The sequence below is a fragment of the Xyrauchen texanus genome, chromosome 42 (assembly GCF_025860055.1).
Source record: "Xyrauchen texanus isolate HMW12.3.18 chromosome 42, RBS_HiC_50CHRs, whole genome shotgun sequence".
NCBI lineage: Eukaryota > Metazoa > Chordata > Actinopteri > Cypriniformes > Catostomidae > Xyrauchen > Xyrauchen texanus.
Window position 1 is genome coordinate 28,020,925 of NC_068317.1, and position 17,101 is coordinate 28,038,025.

General features: G+C 36.8%; 1 protein-coding gene across 1 annotated transcript; it reads right to left on the reverse strand.

Annotated features, from left to right (window-relative positions):
* Positions 1-7,363: 7,363 nt before the first annotated feature.
* Positions 7,364-15,744, reverse strand: LOC127634844 (carbonic anhydrase 2-like). Its single transcript, XM_052114552.1, has 7 exons — positions 15,581-15,744; positions 14,396-14,593; positions 13,548-13,666; positions 13,361-13,453; positions 11,872-11,934; positions 11,601-11,756; positions 7,364-8,607 (listed from the first exon to the last, which is right to left on the reverse strand). Exons 1-7 carry the CDS (start codon positions 15,612-15,614, stop codon positions 8,488-8,490), a joined length of 783 nt encoding a protein of 260 aa, XP_051970512.1. The 5' UTR covers positions 15,615-15,744; the 3' UTR covers positions 7,364-8,487.
* Positions 15,745-17,101: the final 1,357 nt, after the last annotated feature.

Below are 17,101 nucleotides of genomic sequence, written 5' to 3' on the forward strand. Positions count from 1 at the left end.
GAAGCTTTCCATTCATTAATTATTCCACATAAACTTCTAGCATAATTTGAGCCAGTTCTGTTGCATCCGATCTAAAAAATTTAGTGGCAAAGCTGTCTGACCCTGGAGCCTTGCCTGTAGGCAAGGCCTTCAATACCTTGCCAAGCTCCTCCAAGTTTATCTCAGAATCAAGAGATTTTTTTTGCTCACCCGACAGTTTAGGAAGGTCTAATGGTTTCATATATTTTCTACTAGCCTCTTCAGTAGACAAAGATTTGGAACTATAAAGATCAAGATAGAATTCTTTAAAAGCAATATTAACATCAGTGGCCATGGTAATATTTCACCACCAGAATATTTCACTGAGGGAATGGTAGAAAAAGACTCTCTCTGTTTTATATATCTAGCCAGAAGCTTCACTGCTTTGTCCCCTGACTAAAAGTATGACTGTCTTGCCCTGAATAGCCAGAATTCCACCTTCTGTGACAAAATAGTATTATATCTGTATTTCAATCAGGTCAATTCTCTGTGGTCATTAGATGATATTTGGTGTTTCAGCTCTGCCTCGGCACATTTAATATTCCCTTCCAATTCCACGAGTTCTTGTGCTTTGGATTTTTTGGTGAATGCGGTATATTGTATGATCCGGCCCCTAAGAACCGTCTTAAGTGCCTCCCAAGCCACACCCACAGAGGATACTGAGGACCAGTTGGTCTCCATATAGACACTGATTTCAGCCTTTAGCATTTGTTGGAAATCAGGATTTTGCAAAAGGGATACATTAAAGTGCCAACTATATGATTTCCTTTTCTTCATATGTGGCAACACCTCTAAACACACCAGGGTGTTATCTGAGACTAAAATGTTTCCAATTGAGCAATCAACAGATGAAATGAGGGACTTCAATGTATATAAAAAAATCTATTCTAGAGTAAATCTTATGGACAGATGAAAAAAATGTATAGTCCCTCCCAGATGGGTTCAAAAGTCTCCAAATATAGGTAAGTCCAAGATTTTTACACATCCTGTGAAGCATCAATGTTGTTCTAGGGTCTTGCACACTTTTTCTTCACTATGATCAAGGACTGAGTCCATCAAAAGATTAAAGTCTCCTCCCAATATTATATCATGAGGGGTGCCAGCGGCTTGCAACATCCCTTAAAGATCTATAAAAAAATCCCTGATCATCAATTTTAGGTGCACAAATATCAGCTAAAACAATAATGACTCTTTCTAATTCATCTTTATTCTGTTTCAGACAGTTGATTTCTAGATGTTTACTTATCAGCGTAATGACTCCCCTGCTCTTACTCATGCCAGCACTAAAGAAAACATGCCCACCACATATCCTCCCAAATTTTTCAGCTTCCTGCAGAGAAAGATGCATTTCTTGAAAAACTATTTCATATTTCTTACACTTAAGAGGATTTTATAACCTTCCTTCTTTTTATGGGGTGCCCCAACCCATTCACATTCCACTCATATAAACATTTGACATTTTGACATATAATTTATAGATTGTGTCAAAAAAAAAGATTATAAAGACCACATTCCAACATTAGTGCAACAAAAAAAAAAATCATCTCCCAGAACCAAACAAACAGATAAAATAAATACGTGCTCATTAGCCCCGACAGCACCAACTGGCGTCAGTCCCTCCGAACTCAAATGGCAATTTTCCACTGCACGTTACAGTTCGACTCAACTCGCCTCGACTATACTCGCTTTACTTTTCTGAGCTTGCATTTCCATTGCAGTGTAGTGCCACCTCAACTTGGGTGGGATTATAGGATGATCGTCATAGTTGTGCCGCCTCTACTGCTGTGACATCGTCTTAAACACGACACAAATGGACCAAAACAATAACACAACTGCTAGCTGTTAGCTACTAGCTCATTGTGCTGCATGAAGCAGTTGTTGCATGGTGATTTTACACAAGTGTAACAGTTAAATTGGGCTGGATATTTTAGAAGCAAGCTTCCAGTAGCTGGTCAACTAAACAAAGTGAAACTTTCAAGAAGAGTATAGAGTTAGCGTAACAAAACTTACCATCCTCCAGAGCACTCTCCCTCCTATTGCTTGCCAGTTTAGATTTACATTTATGCATTTGACAGACGCTTTTATCCAAAGCGACTTACAAAGCCCTTATTACAGGGACTTATTACAGGGACAATCCCCCTGGAGCAACCTGGAGTTAAGTGCCTTGCTCAAGGACACAATGGTGGTGGCTGTGGCCTTCTGATTACCAGATTACCCATTATCTGCTTAGACCACTACACCACCACCACTCCTACACCGTCCACCACACACCACACTACACCGTCCATTTGGTCAAACCACTTCCACTTTTCCTTGATGGTTCAGTAGTCACTTTTAATTTTTTTTTACTTTTCCCTACACTGTTGGTAGGACCGGTGGTAGCCGTGTACGGCCGACAGTTGAGACACTTCCTGCGAGACATTTTTGTTTTGCTCATTGCTAACGAGTGGACCATCTAAACCTCGTTTTTTGACCATGGCGTGGTTTTTCGCACAGCCATTTTTTTTCTCACAACTCAAAATTCACGTGAACAAATGATACTGTTATCGCTGTTACTAACTTTAAAACTAGCGGATTGATGTCGAGTGTTGGAAATCCAGTGACGCTTTTAGTGACGATTCTCCCTGACCAATCAGTGATCTGCAGGATTTTGACATCTCATTTAGTTTCGGATCGGCTCGCTTAGAACCTCTAAAAAAAAGCTTGGTACTAAAAAAAATATCAGGTATCAGGTACTGTCCACAGTGGAAATCCCCAAAAAAGCAAGCAGAGTCGAGTTGAGTCGAGTTGTGCCGTTCAGTGGAAAAGCCCCTAAATAGTCCATGCACGCCTACGAGAACCCCCTTGACAACATTGCTGTCAGATTGCTTAAGTCTGGTGTTTCTATACAAATTTTGTGAGACAGAATTCCACAGCAAAAGATAATCTATAAAACAAACTCCAGCCAACAGACGGAATAAGCACAAAAAGCATGTAGCTTCATCCATAAAACTGCCCTGAAAGTGTGAAAATCTACAAAATGAACTCTAGCTGCTAGGTGGAACCAGTAAATAAATTACTTGCAGAATTCTCAAACAGTCAAACGATTGTTCAGTGAGATGGTCCTTTCAGCTGCAACATAAGTGCAAACAAATGACTCTTGATTATGTGACTAAAGCATTTCCTTTTTCCAATTCAGAATCCAAATCAGGGTCTCCCACACTGCTGATGCAACATGCTTCAGATCACACCACAGGGGAAGGTAAACATACAGGAGCCAATGCAAAAATGTTTGAAAAAGTTGGCATTTGTCAGTGAGTGGGTATAATGTAATGACAACTACATTATTACATGCAATGTAATTATGCCTATCCTAGGGTACTGGAACTCTCGGAAACAGCATGCCGACTTCCTGTGTGATCATGTTGATGATATTTGGGAGGTATGATGGAGGGCAAGATTTTCAGTGAATAGTGACTTTGAAATCTTGATAAATGTATCACACAAAGATATTATATAGTTTTATGAACATAGCATTACATTTAGTTTTATATCCTTTTTGGAGCTTGATGTGCTTTGGTTGTATAGTGTGTGAACATTCTTCAAAATTTGTCCTTTTTTTCTACTGAAGAAAAACATAATAAAGGCTTGACAACATAAGCGTGAGTCAATTCTGAGTTTTTATACGGTGAACTTTTCCTTCAATATCATTTAATTCTATCCTGTCCCACTGTCTTCAGTGAACAAACATCAGTGACTGGTGGCCTCCATCCTCATTCCAATATAAATTCAGTTAAATCTCTGGAGAGTGTCTCTACAGGTCTGTGTTTTATAATGGCGAGAATCTTACCTTGTGTCCTGTTCTTTTTAATCTCTGTCATTTTAATCCATGCCAGCGATAGCACAGGAATGAGGATTTAGGCTATTTTGGCATAATCCTTGCAGAGATTGATTTGTATCATTTATTTCAGAATGCTTTCAACTGCATATCTGCTCTGTGATCAGGTACAGGGACAGGTTCAGTTTACGCAAATCACATTGGATACGTTTGGCAGGATGCACATTTGTGTGTGTATCTTGCATTGGCTGTACATTTTATTCTCTGTTATTTTGAGATATATACTCATGATATACAAGTTCCACAGGCTCAGTTATGCAAAGAGCTTCTCAACACATCAGACTTCCATGTGTTACTGTGCTATCATTGCAGAAGATATCATTAAAGAAACTCATTCCCTTGACCTTTAAATGTCTACAGTGAGGTGCAGGTCAGGCAGCTGCCAACAGGTGGTAATGTGAGAAATCTGACCCCCAATAGCCCAAGAAGAAACTCTAGCTGTTCACAGGCATATCTCAGTACAGTTATTCATGATTGCACTGTGTTTGGGCCGAAATGCACTAGAGAGGAAACCAGAAGTGAGAGAGCAGATGAAAAGATAGAGAAAGAATGAGGAAGAGAGAACTGAATGCGTATTATTAACTAATTAACTAATATCCTTGTTTTGTGCTCTCTTTAGCATGATTTATTAAAGGTTCCTGTTATGCATTAACCTGGCAGTCAAGAACTGCTGGTTCATCTATTTGGGGAAGGCGAGAGTTTCTGGGCGACCCATTTGCAGAACAAATACAGCTATTTCTTTGTAAATATATCAACTGAATTATGTTCATGATAATTCATTTAACATGCATTCTTCAATCACTTCAATCTACAGAGCCAAACATCCAGTGCTATAACCTGATTCCCGGCTCTTAAATACTACACTCCAAAATGCTTTCCCAGCTTTTATAAAAAAATAAAATAAATTCAATACAATTATTTCCTTTTTTATATAGAAAAAAACAGGGCTTGTTGCCTCTATTTATATGACAGTAGAGTGTACACAGGAAAGTGGGGAGCAGGAGAGGGACATGACCCAGGTCAGACTCAATCATGGGTGCCTGTGAGCAAAGAGCTTTTATATGTCCTGAGCATCTGTGCAGACCACTGCACCACAGCTCTGACTAAATATGTATTTTTTAATGCAATGTTAATTGTATATGAGATGGTGGAGTCCGCAAGATGCCACCTTTGGCGCCTGCCCATTTCGCCCATGCCTAAATCCACCCACTGAGTGTGAGTTGTCACACTCATCTGGTAATCAAATGTGTCATTGATAACCTGAACCACAACATGAAAGGTATGTTATTCAGAAAAGCATTTCCATCAGATAACGCTTTTAATTAGAAACCCCCCTTCTTGCATGCTGCTCTTTTTGAATCCGAATGCATTCAGTGGCAATATTATTGATTTATTGAACAGACTCGTTCAGGGCAGTGTGTACATTATTATGCAACAGTGTTATGTTCACTTGTTCATTATTTAGTTTACACCGTACTTGACATGTGAAATGACATCAAAAGTGAGACAATCCTTCTATTTCAGTATCTTTATCTTGTTTAAATGTATATTTATTCATTGGAGAGATGGTTTTATCCAAAGCAACTTGTCTTGTTTTCTGGTAGAAATATGTGAACATCAGAGAAGCAGAATTACATATGATATTAATAAATTAATTACTTTTTACAATATTTAGTTTGGTTTATTCCTAAAACAAGAAAAACTGCATGCTAGTTTGGCCTTGAAGGTGTCCACTGACCTTGAATTCACTGAATGTGAACCTCAAAAACAATCATTCCCAAGCTCTTCGTGGCGAATTTATTGATGAATTTACAGTACGGCTAGCTTTAAAAGCTTTTTTATAAGCAGTATGTTTCGATATGCAGAAGGTCTGTTGCTATTTTAAGAGGATAACATCCATAAAAAGATTCATTAACCACAGACGGCAAGATTCTATGAATTGTGACAGAAATGCCATAAAATGTGTGCGTATGTTTACTCATGTGTCTCTGTGTGTCTATCTGTCTTTCCTAATTTGCAGAGATACGTCTGCCCTTCCTGGATCACATTAGCATGACAGCCTGCGGACATGGCAGCCCCTGTCCGCAACAATGTGCATGTGTGTCTGTCCTTGACTGTAGGTCACATTTCAAGCTGCACTGCTGCTTAACCAGGATGCTTTTTCAAGGTTTACTGCGGTACATCCATATGAATTAGTTGCTTGTTTGTGTGTATGTGTGCGAGAGTGAGATATTTATAACACAAGTCACTCTAATTAATACCACCTAGACAGTGTTCTTATGTAACACATTATTTGATGAGAATGTGGGTCAGTTTGTTGCTTGAAAGGCTGTTTATCTAATAGTGACATCATCTATCTAATCAACTAGCAGAAATCTAGATCTCAGGTTTCGCCAAAATAAAGGTACATGCTGTCACGCAAGCATGTCATACACCTGTAGATTAAGTGCTAGCATTGGATAGACTCATTTATGCTCTGGAATTTGTTTTCTAGGAGACATTTCTGTTGACAAACTATCATCTGCTATCAGTAGCGGTGCAGTTTTGTTCAACGTATTTACTCTTTTCAAGGAAAAATGTACCTACGAATGGATTGCTTATAGTATTCTCTGCATATTAAGCAGGGATAGGATCATGTATTTTAACACAGAACAAAATACACACTTCAGCTTTAAATGTGCTCTGAGTTATCCTAGCCATTTAGCTAACGTCCACCATTTTGTTTCAACTACACACCCTCTCCCTTTTAAAGATCTGTTAACAAACCTGAATGCGCAAACTGATTCACAGACAGGGAGCATTTTTGATTTGCTAGTTTTCTTATATGCTAAAAATGTGTAGTCCTCTCCCCTGACTCTTGTACTCTGAGACATGTGTGATTTCTTGGGACAGATTTCAGTGGTGTTTGTAAGATAGTTGCGACAGTTTAAACTAGAGATAATCGAACATGCTAGCTGATAATCATTAGCTAATCACAATACAGATAAAAAGGTTCAGTGTCTGTTTATATTTTCTGTATCATTATTGTTTGCTGCAGATCTTTTTGACTGAAAATGTCACTGCAGAAACTCAACAGTGATGATTTGAATAAAATTCCCTCAGTAGTTATAAGTCCTTTGGCTAGCTACCGCTTTAATACTTTACACAATTGTGTTTTTGTCAATGTAACAGTTCATGTGGAATCACAAAGAGATGACACAAAGTATAAGCATAAAATATCTTTACTTTAATATCCTTTTTGAATATTGCAGAACAGAGTATGGCTGAACAATATTGCTTGACATACAGTACAATTAGCCCTCAAATTCAAGTAAAATACATTTAATACATGTTAAACAAATTATTCTCTTTATAAACACATTGTATGAGACTTCAGCCTGTGGTCCCAGAGCTTCAGAGGAAAGGGTGATCTCCTAACTAAAACCGCAAGACTGCTAGATTTATCTGTTGGCATCTTCTGTATTAAGATTTATGTGTTGTTCGGGTATCGCTCTAGCGAAAGAGACTAGCTACTTTCTGTGCAAATAAATAAATAAATACAAATAAAAGTGGACTGTTATTTAAGGAAAAACTAACCCCTAAAGCTTGCATGCAATAATTGCCACTGTGCTATAGATAACATCTTATAGAAATACAAAGAGACTGCAGTTCTGACAGTCTGAGGCACAAACACTCCAAGCGCAAATCAGCTACATTGATTATACATGCTACATTTTGAGCATACTTTCTCAGTGTGCCTGCATGGACATTTTGCCACGTGTGTTTGTTTACCAGATGGGATTTGCTAGATCTTGCAGCCTGTTAGCAGCGTTCATTGGGTTTCATTAAGCTGCAGCAATGCTGAGGCAGCCAGAGATTACAGCCTGGCAAGGAACGACAGCAGTAGCCAGCACAGATGGCATCTGTTCGGGTAGCGACTGCACCCCTGGTGTCTTAATCTGAGGTACAGTCTTAATCTGGTTTGGTTGCTATAGCACTGAAAAATCTATTTAAAGGGATAGCTCATCCAAAAATGAAAATTCTGTCATCTTTTACTCACCCTCTTGCTGCTCTTTTTCATTAGGTGAAAGTGAATGGTGACCACAGTTGTCCATGGTCGGCATCCATTTTCATTGTACGGAAAATTACAGCTTGGAATCACTGTTTGTGTTCAAGGGAATAAAGAACAAATTTTCATTTTTAGGTAAACTATTCCTTTAAATACCTATAATACCCCCTGTGTATATTAAAATATCTTACCCCCATATACATATTTTCTCTTGCATGGTTTGTTTATTTGTTTGTCAGAGTATCACACTTAAATCAGAGAATGTTACAATATTCTAAATACAGATAATTCAAGCATTTGCGCTAATGAAGCAGATTTGCTCATCAGAGATAAAGATAAAGAGATACAGAGCCAGAGAGATGGTACAAACATGTGTTTCTTTGCATATAGCCTTTTTTCAATCCAAACAGCACAGCTGGTCTGCTGGACAGACCAGGATTGCTGTTTGGAGGGTGAAGGTGCTTAGAGGCCCTTAGCCTGGGGCCCATGACTGCATATACTACTAAAGAAGGGAGAGGAGCGGAGAGGGATGTCCAGGGGCCCTTCACTTGAAAGATGCGAGGACGGCACGACCTTTTAGAGGCTGAGGGGGACGGTAGTTATTGACCATGCAGCAGACATCCTCGCCCTCTGCAGAAAACAGCAGACTGCGGAATTGTTTCATCTGTTCAGAGAAAGAAAAAGAAAGAGAGTGAGAATGTGTCGGAGTAATGCTTTACACTACAAATAACATATACACTGGTGGCCAAAGGTTTTGAATAATGCAGATTTTGCTCTCATGGAAAGTACTTTTATTCACCAAAGTGGCATTCAACTGATCACAATGTATAGTCAGGACATTAATAACGTGAACAATTAAGTTAAAACTACAAAAAGTTATCATCAAAAAATCCTCCATGTGCAGCAATGACAGTTTTGCAGATCTTTGGCATTCTAGCGGTCAGTTTGTCCAGATACTCGGGTGACATTTCACCCCACACTTCCTGTCTTGTCAGGCACTTCTCACGCACGTTACAGTCTAGCTGATCCCACAAAAGCTCAATGGGGTTAAGATCCATAACACTCTTTCCAATTATTTGTTGTCCAATGTCTGTGATTCTTTGCCCATGCTAACCTTTTCTTTTTGTATTTCTGTTTCAAAAGTGGCTTTTTCTTTGCAATTCTTCCAATAAGTCCTGCACCCCTGAGTCTTCTCTTTACTGTTGAACATGAAACTGGTGTTGAGCAGGTAGAATTCAATGAAGCTGTCAGCTGAGGACATGTGAGGTGTGAAACTAGAGACTCTGATGTACTTATCCTCTTGTTTAGTTGAACATCTGGTCTTCCACATCTCTTTCTGTCCTTGTTACAGACAGTTGTCCTTTGTCTTTGAAGACTCAAGCATTTCAAGCATTGTATAGACGTCATTCCTCAAAACAATGATTGACTGACGAGTTTCTTTACCATTTTTGACCTAATATTGACCTTTAGACATGCCAGTCTATTGCCAACTGTGGCAACTCAAAAACAAACACAAATAGAATGTTAAGCTTCATTTATCAAACCAAATAGTTTTCAACTGTGTTTGATATAATGGCAAGTGATCATAGTACCATGTTAAGGTGTTGGAGTGATGGCTGCTGGAAATGGGTCCTGTCTAGATTTGATCAAAAATGACATTTTTCAAATAGTGATGGTGCTGTTTTTTTAATCAGTGTATGTCCTGACTATACATTGTGATCGGCTGAATGCCACTTTGGTGAATTAAAGTACCAATTTCCTTCTGAAACAGCAAAATATGTACATTATTACAAACTTTTGGCTGCCAGTGTAATTTATTTTCAGAGAATATATTTGGAATAAAAGGGATAGTTTGCCCATAAATTACAATTCTTACATAATTTACTCAACCTCGTGCTGTACCAAGCCCATATGACTTACTTTCTTTAATAGAACATAAAACAAGATGTTTGGCAGTATGTTAGTCTCAGTCACCATTCACTTGCACTGCATCTTTATTCCATACAGTGAAAGGTAATGGTGAAGAAGAATGTTGACTAACATTTTACCTCTACGTTTGTGTTCCACAGAAGATGTCATGTGGGTTTGGAACAACACTTTTTTGGGGGTGAAATAGAAGTCTATTTTTCTCACCCCATTTGAAATGTTATTGTTAGATGTGTAAACCCCTAATTTATTGTTTTTTTTTTTTTTTTACATTTGAACAAGAAAATAAATAATTAAATAAATTGTCTTAAAATCTCATGCAGTTTTGCTTCTTAGGTTAATCTATCTTGTTTTAAAGATGCTGATTCACTGGAATATATGAAATACTATTTAAAGGAATATTCCAGGTTCAATACAAGTTAAGTTCAGTCGATAGCATTTGTGGCTTAATGTTGATTACCACAAAAATGTACTTTGTCTCGTCCCTCTATTGCTTTAAAAAAATAAAAAAAATTACAATTATGTTACTATGAGGCACTTAAACTGGAAGTGAACGGGACCAATTTTTTAAGGGTGTAAAGCCAGATATGTGAAGTTTATGATTTTATAAAAGCACATTAATTATTGTGTTAAAACTGGTCAGTGTTGGAAAGCTGTTTGAATCGTCATTGACAATGTAGTTGTAAAATTGGACATAACTTCACACAGATAAGGTTATTAAACCATTTTATCACTAAAATCATACTAACATGCATATTGTTTTCTACATTTGAAAACATATGTATTTTAATGTTTACCGATTGGCTCCATTCTTTTCCATGACTTCCATTGTAAGTGCTGCACTGTAACACAGTTTTTTGCTTTTTTTTTTTTTTAAAGAAAAGGACTTGTTTTAAAGTCCAAATTCATTTTGTGGTAATCAACATAATGCCACAATTGCTGTCGATTGAGCTTAACTTGTAGTGATCCTGGAATGTTTCTTAAATAACTTTCTTAATAACATAACAAATCTTAATGGAGGTCTCCAAACTGGTTAAAAATGATTGTCCTGAAATAAATGGAACTCATTTTCATTCCTTCTTACATTTTGAACTTAATTCATTTTAAGTTAATTTTACATTCATAAAGTCAATAATTCAACAGGCAAGCGCAGCTGGGAAATGAGGCATGGCCACCTGAGGTTGTGTAAACAGTAACCAGCAGAGTGACGCCTTGAAGAGCCAAACAAAGTCATGACATAAAAATTTGACTGGCTCGTGTTAATTTTCACAAAAGTACTAGATAGCCAAAGAGACAAGAATAAAACTGACTGTGAAGGAGAAAAATAGGCAGAAATGGCTTTATGCACAACTGTTTGTCTTTGGAGAGGCCAATTGTCTTGCCAGTAAAATAAGTGACAGGCGCTCAAAGTCATTAAAATTCATGGTTAAAAAAATATATATATATATATATCCCTGGATTTTGGCTAGACTGAACAGAAACCCAGGAACTTTAAGATGAAATATAAATAGGCTGCAAATGTGCTCTATTACACAGTATGCTGTGCACAGCTATAACTCAGCAAGGTTTTCTCTGCTATACTTTTCAGTTTTCCATTTCTGTAAAATGTCACAGTAGAATTGACAGGATACACATCCAAATCCCAACTATGCGAGATGTCACACTTCACTACAAGGAATTTGACTTTCCAACTCTACCTCTAGGTTTGTATTGGGTATAAATGTAACTGGCCTGAGCAGAGCTAACGCTGATTGGCTCCTTGCAGACAATCCATGTGACGCTCTCGTGCAGAGGGGGTGTGGTCAGCGACCCCACGTATGTCCAGTATTCCAGAGAATTTGGGAGCAGGATGGTGGGATCAAAGTTCTTGAATGAGGTCTGCATTCCCTGAAAGAAAACATACAAAAATGGACCATAAATAAGATGAGCGGAATTCATTTCAGCCATCAATATGAAGCAAACCGAACAAAAAAACTGAATTGATTTGGATGGTTGAACATGCCTTGGACTTAATAGCATCCAGAGCATCTAGAACTTTCTGAAGCTGAGGATTGTCTGCGTCAACCTAACGGGCAAAAACAAACAGAAATAAACAGTTGAGACAAAGAAGAGAAAACTAAAATGACTGAATCGAAACTGTGGAGAGTGGTTGGCACTTTTCATGAGGAAAAAGGGCCTGAAATGCTTAATAAATAATAAATAGTCAGTGAAAGGAGGTGATTAGCCTTTTAGAAAAATGTACCTTAGGAGGTGATGCTAAATATTGTATAAGCTGTTTTATTTTCCATTTGTCTTATATGAGGTTTGCAATTTTTGCAACATTGTTACTATTTTATCTGCACTCAAAAAAAAAAAACTTTGTTGATTTAACAAGACAACATGAACATTTTTCAATTGGTTAACTGAAACTTCCCATTATGCTTTGCATGGGACTCGACAGGGAGAGTAATCTTAAAACTAAGTGTTATTTTATGTGTCTTTTTGCAAGATGAATATAAAAGGGAAATACTTGTTAGTATTTAATGTTTTGTTAGGTTGAGAGTTAGAATCATTTACAGTTTTGGGGGTTGTCATCATGGTGAAGAGTGGAACTATAGCCAGGGTTAAGGACCAATACATTATTAGTATTATTTTTAATGCTATATCAATTGAACAATTGCTGCGCTAACTACAGCATAGGTACCAAGTTGCACTCAGTAGTATATCACACCAGCATGTGTTTAGCATGCTAACAGTTCCTTTCACTAGGAAGCAAATTATTAAAAGAGAGAGGTGCATTTGTGATATTTTTACATGTTTAAATTCATGTTTTTCACTACTTTAAGTATTTCATTTGACATTACATGGTAATTTTAATTAAAGAAAACTCATTTCAAACATGTGGAACCACTGTCCATGATTGAATCAAGTTCAGCCAAAGAGCTATTTCTTTTGTGTGTCTAAATACCCTGATTTGTGTTATGGTGTTTAAAAAAATATCATAATTAAAATTAAATAATAATAATAACACAAATAAAAAGCCAGAATTGGTAACAGGGTTGCAAGTAAAATGATGTTGGAATTATGTTAATTATTGGGTGTCTTAATTGTAAAGAAATGTTGTAATAGGGACAAACTGTGAGATACAGCTAACTAACTAAATACTTGGTTATTGAAATTAGTTTGAAAATATTTTTACTATCATGTCAAGTTATGGCTTTTTGTCTTATATTGTCAAATTTATGACATTGTTGTATGATTTTACTTGTTGGATACAGCTGGGAAGGTCATGACCTTTGAGGTGGAACAAGTACAAACATTTGATTTGTTTAAAATGAGCTACTTTTCATGATAGGTTAATGTTTTGTTAAACATTAATAATTGACTTTACCAAAAAAAGTGTGGTTTGTGCATCTGATACAAAAAATAAATGTAATGGGACACCAAATTTAACCCAATTGATGGAAAGTGCCGGTTACCGAAAAGGTCCTAAATTATGGCCGCACACAGACCTTTAGAAAGACACCAACTACAGCGAGACCATCAGGCTTATTGACTGCTTCCTCGAAGCTCTGATATTTTGTGTTCCAGTGGACCAGATGGAGCTGAAAATAAAATGATTAAAGTCATTAATACCTTGCATTTCCATAAATGCATATGTACTGTAATGTGGCATATCCATAAATGTCATAATCATACCTCAGCTGGATAGCACTTCCCATTCACTGTGTGTTCGGAGCCCATGTCATCACTTGCGCCCCAGTGGAAGTGAAACTGTTTAAGCCTGTAGGTACCCGAAATCGGCCCCTCTTTTAGAGCTGCCCAACCAAACAAATATTAAACAAAAGATTCATGTGATGTTACAATATGGGTTACAAAAATAAACAGGTCTAACGCGGGTAAACTGGTTCCATCTGCTTTTTCTGCCAAAGTTCACGCCAAGGATACCTACAACAGATCATTCACTGCTAAGCAATTTAAACACATTTTTTGTGGACACATGTGTGATTTCCCACAATTCTGTTCTAAAGTGACTGTGTAAATGTAAACAGAGATATCAGAGGGGTCCGAGGGGTGTTGCACTGAATTTTCCCAGTTGATTTCATTTTTGCCTTTATACTTGCTCAGAAATGCACTTAAATAATCTATAACCTATAATTAAACATGTAATCTATTTATTTGGAGATGGCACACTAGTATGTCATTGTATTGTAAATTAATGTTTAACTATTTTGAAATGATTAACCAAATGAAAACTTTCTAAATGCTTTCCAATGACCTGCCTTCATGGCTACATATTCAGTAGTGCAATGTTCAGCATTAACATTTAGATTCAAACATATTGAATATACATATAACATCACTATTTACTAATAACCTCATTAATACATAAACTTTTCCGTTAAATATTATCTATCCAATGTTAAAGCCACAGTTGTTTCAGGAAACCCTGTGACTAAGTTAAGCTAATGATTAATAATAGAACAGTCTGATAGTCTACGTAGCATATTAAGTAGTTTGTTATCAAAAATTAACAAAGTGGTCACTTGAGCTGTCTTTATCATCGGCGAAGGTCACTTGGAAGGAATGTCCATTGTTGAGGATGTCCAGTGAAGTGGAGGGGTCATACTTCAGTTGTAGAGGCTTGAGTGAAGAATCATAAGAAGCACCATTAGGGTTAATGTCTATTGGAGACTGGCGAGGTCCATTGGCAATGGGGAAGCTTTCAAACCATTTGAGGGGTCCTGAATTGGTAGGGAACACTGAGGTTAAATATTGGTATTAAATGCATTAAAGTCAAAAAGCAAATGTATGTGTATTGACAGTATCCAACAACCAAATTAAATGCATTTGAGACAAAATAAGTAAATAATTAAAGAAAAATGTGCATGGATTTCTGTGCCAAAAAACATGCTTATTCAGTCACTATTCACTTTCTTTCCATACTATGAAAGTCAATGTGACTGAGGCTAACAATCTATACAAAATCTGCTTTTGTGTTCAATGGAAGAAAGTCATAAGGTTTTTGAATAACATGACGGTGAGTAAAAGATGACAACATTTTAATTTTGGGTGAACTATCGCTTTTTGTAATTTAAAGCAATAGCCTCACCAAATATAGACTTCTATATGTCTGTGTGTGTGCATATATATATATACACACAAGTCTTAATATCTCATGCAATGTGCTTCTGATGTAAATTTATCTTTAAATTTAAAAACAAAGACACAATTAAGCTGAAGATTCATGCACTTGAGAATAAATTCAGTATATGCATTTATGTGCAGCAACCAAATCATATGCACTTGAGAGACAAAAATGCATTTGAATCAAAAATCTCATTTATATGCATTTATGTGAAAATACAATGTATGCATATGCAACTAAAAAAAGTTGATGTGTATTGATGTGAAAGTAATATGCACTTAAAAAACACGGATTTGTGTTCGAAAACATGCATTAGAAGGAAGAATAAAAGCTAATGTCATATTTTCAGAAAAAAATACTATATGTAATTGAGACATAAATACATGTTGTACTTGTCACACATAATGCTGCCTGCATAATGCCCAAGGTGAATATGTCTTAGTTGCAAAAAAGACCAATACAATTCATGACATGACAAGAGACAAACATTTTTATTTATCAGTGCATGGCAAACACAGATTCATTCACATAAAATGTAATCAAGATATATTATAATAATCAGAATTACATGGGGGGGTCTTACCGTTATGATCCGCGTATCCCCATTCGTGAGACATGATGATAGACAGTTTAGTTGCAATCCTTTCAAGTGCCTTAAAGTGAGCTGTCCTGCAGTGTTCCCAAATAGATGAGCTTGCAGGTTTATATAAGGGCTCTCCAAACGCAGCTCTTCTCACGGTTAGTCTACATGACTGTAAATTAAGAGTGATCAGCAGGAGGAGCCACGCAAGCATAGATGATGGTTTTAATGCTGCTCCCGCGACATTAGCCAAGGTTTTATCCATTTTACACACAATATGATGCATCTAAGGGGGGCAATCAGCCCTTCAGAAATGAATTTCAGGCCCTGATATAATACTTAATGTAAGTTTTCCATATGATTAAGTTGTATTACTGAGAGAAATGGTAGTCAAGTCAGCTAATTTCTTTTGAAATTCCTCTGCCATTTTGCCAGCGTGCAACCTACCGTCTTACTTTTAGGAAAGTGCTAGGAAAAGGTGAAAGAAAAGACGGGATTTTAGAAGAGAGTTAAAATAGTAATGCAAAGAGGGTGACCAAGGGTATGGCCCCCTGTGCTGTGTATTTAGCTGCAATAGTTCCTAATCAATTATTGTTATATATGTTTAATTAGATCACTTTTAACATGCCAAGATGTCATCTACAGTGTAGAAAAGAATAAAGCCATTTGTAACAGAAGACAATTAAAAATGATCAACTTTCCCTCCGTATCAGAATTTCACATTTCAATGAGATATTTACCACTGAATTAGAAATGTCCCCGTTTTTCATATCAGAAATCTGGTCACCTTAGTATTGGCTGTATATAATACCTAGAATCCCTACGAATGTCTATATGAATTCATATCAAATTGACTCACCATCCAATAATGTAATTTTGGGTAGTTTATAGGCATATAAATATTAGCCTACACATCTGTAAAAGCTTACTCACAGGAAAAGGGATAGGCTATAATAATAATAATAATAATAATAATAATAATAATAATAATAATAATAATAATATCCAAATTAACCGATTTTGTTTTGTCTTTTTATCGTTATTTTAATATATTATCGACTTTGGTGTTTGTAGCCTATAGGCTACTGTAGCTATATTTAATGTTAATGCTTCGGCATGGGCATCGCTAGGAGAAAACATTTGGGACTCGAGTTATCATGTAAATATTGGTTACTGTTTCTCGCTTTCATAAAGACGGGTTGTTGGCTGGTTGTTGACTTAAAATATGTTCTGTCGCCCGACGCCTGTTTAGAAGCAGAACTAGCGATGACCGATTCGCGAATCACTCTTTTGAATCGATTCTTCTAAATGAATTGCTCAAACGGATTGGCAAAATGGTCTGAGTCGGTTCGCAAATCACTCGGAATCATTCGGACGGCTCCCACACAAGCTGGATCATTTGGAGCGGTTTCTGGCATCTAAAATAGGATACTTTACAACACAGACAACTGGACATACAATCCGTTGAAACAAAGACCGCAAATTAATCATATCGTTTGTCAATGTACATATGTTTGTATAATG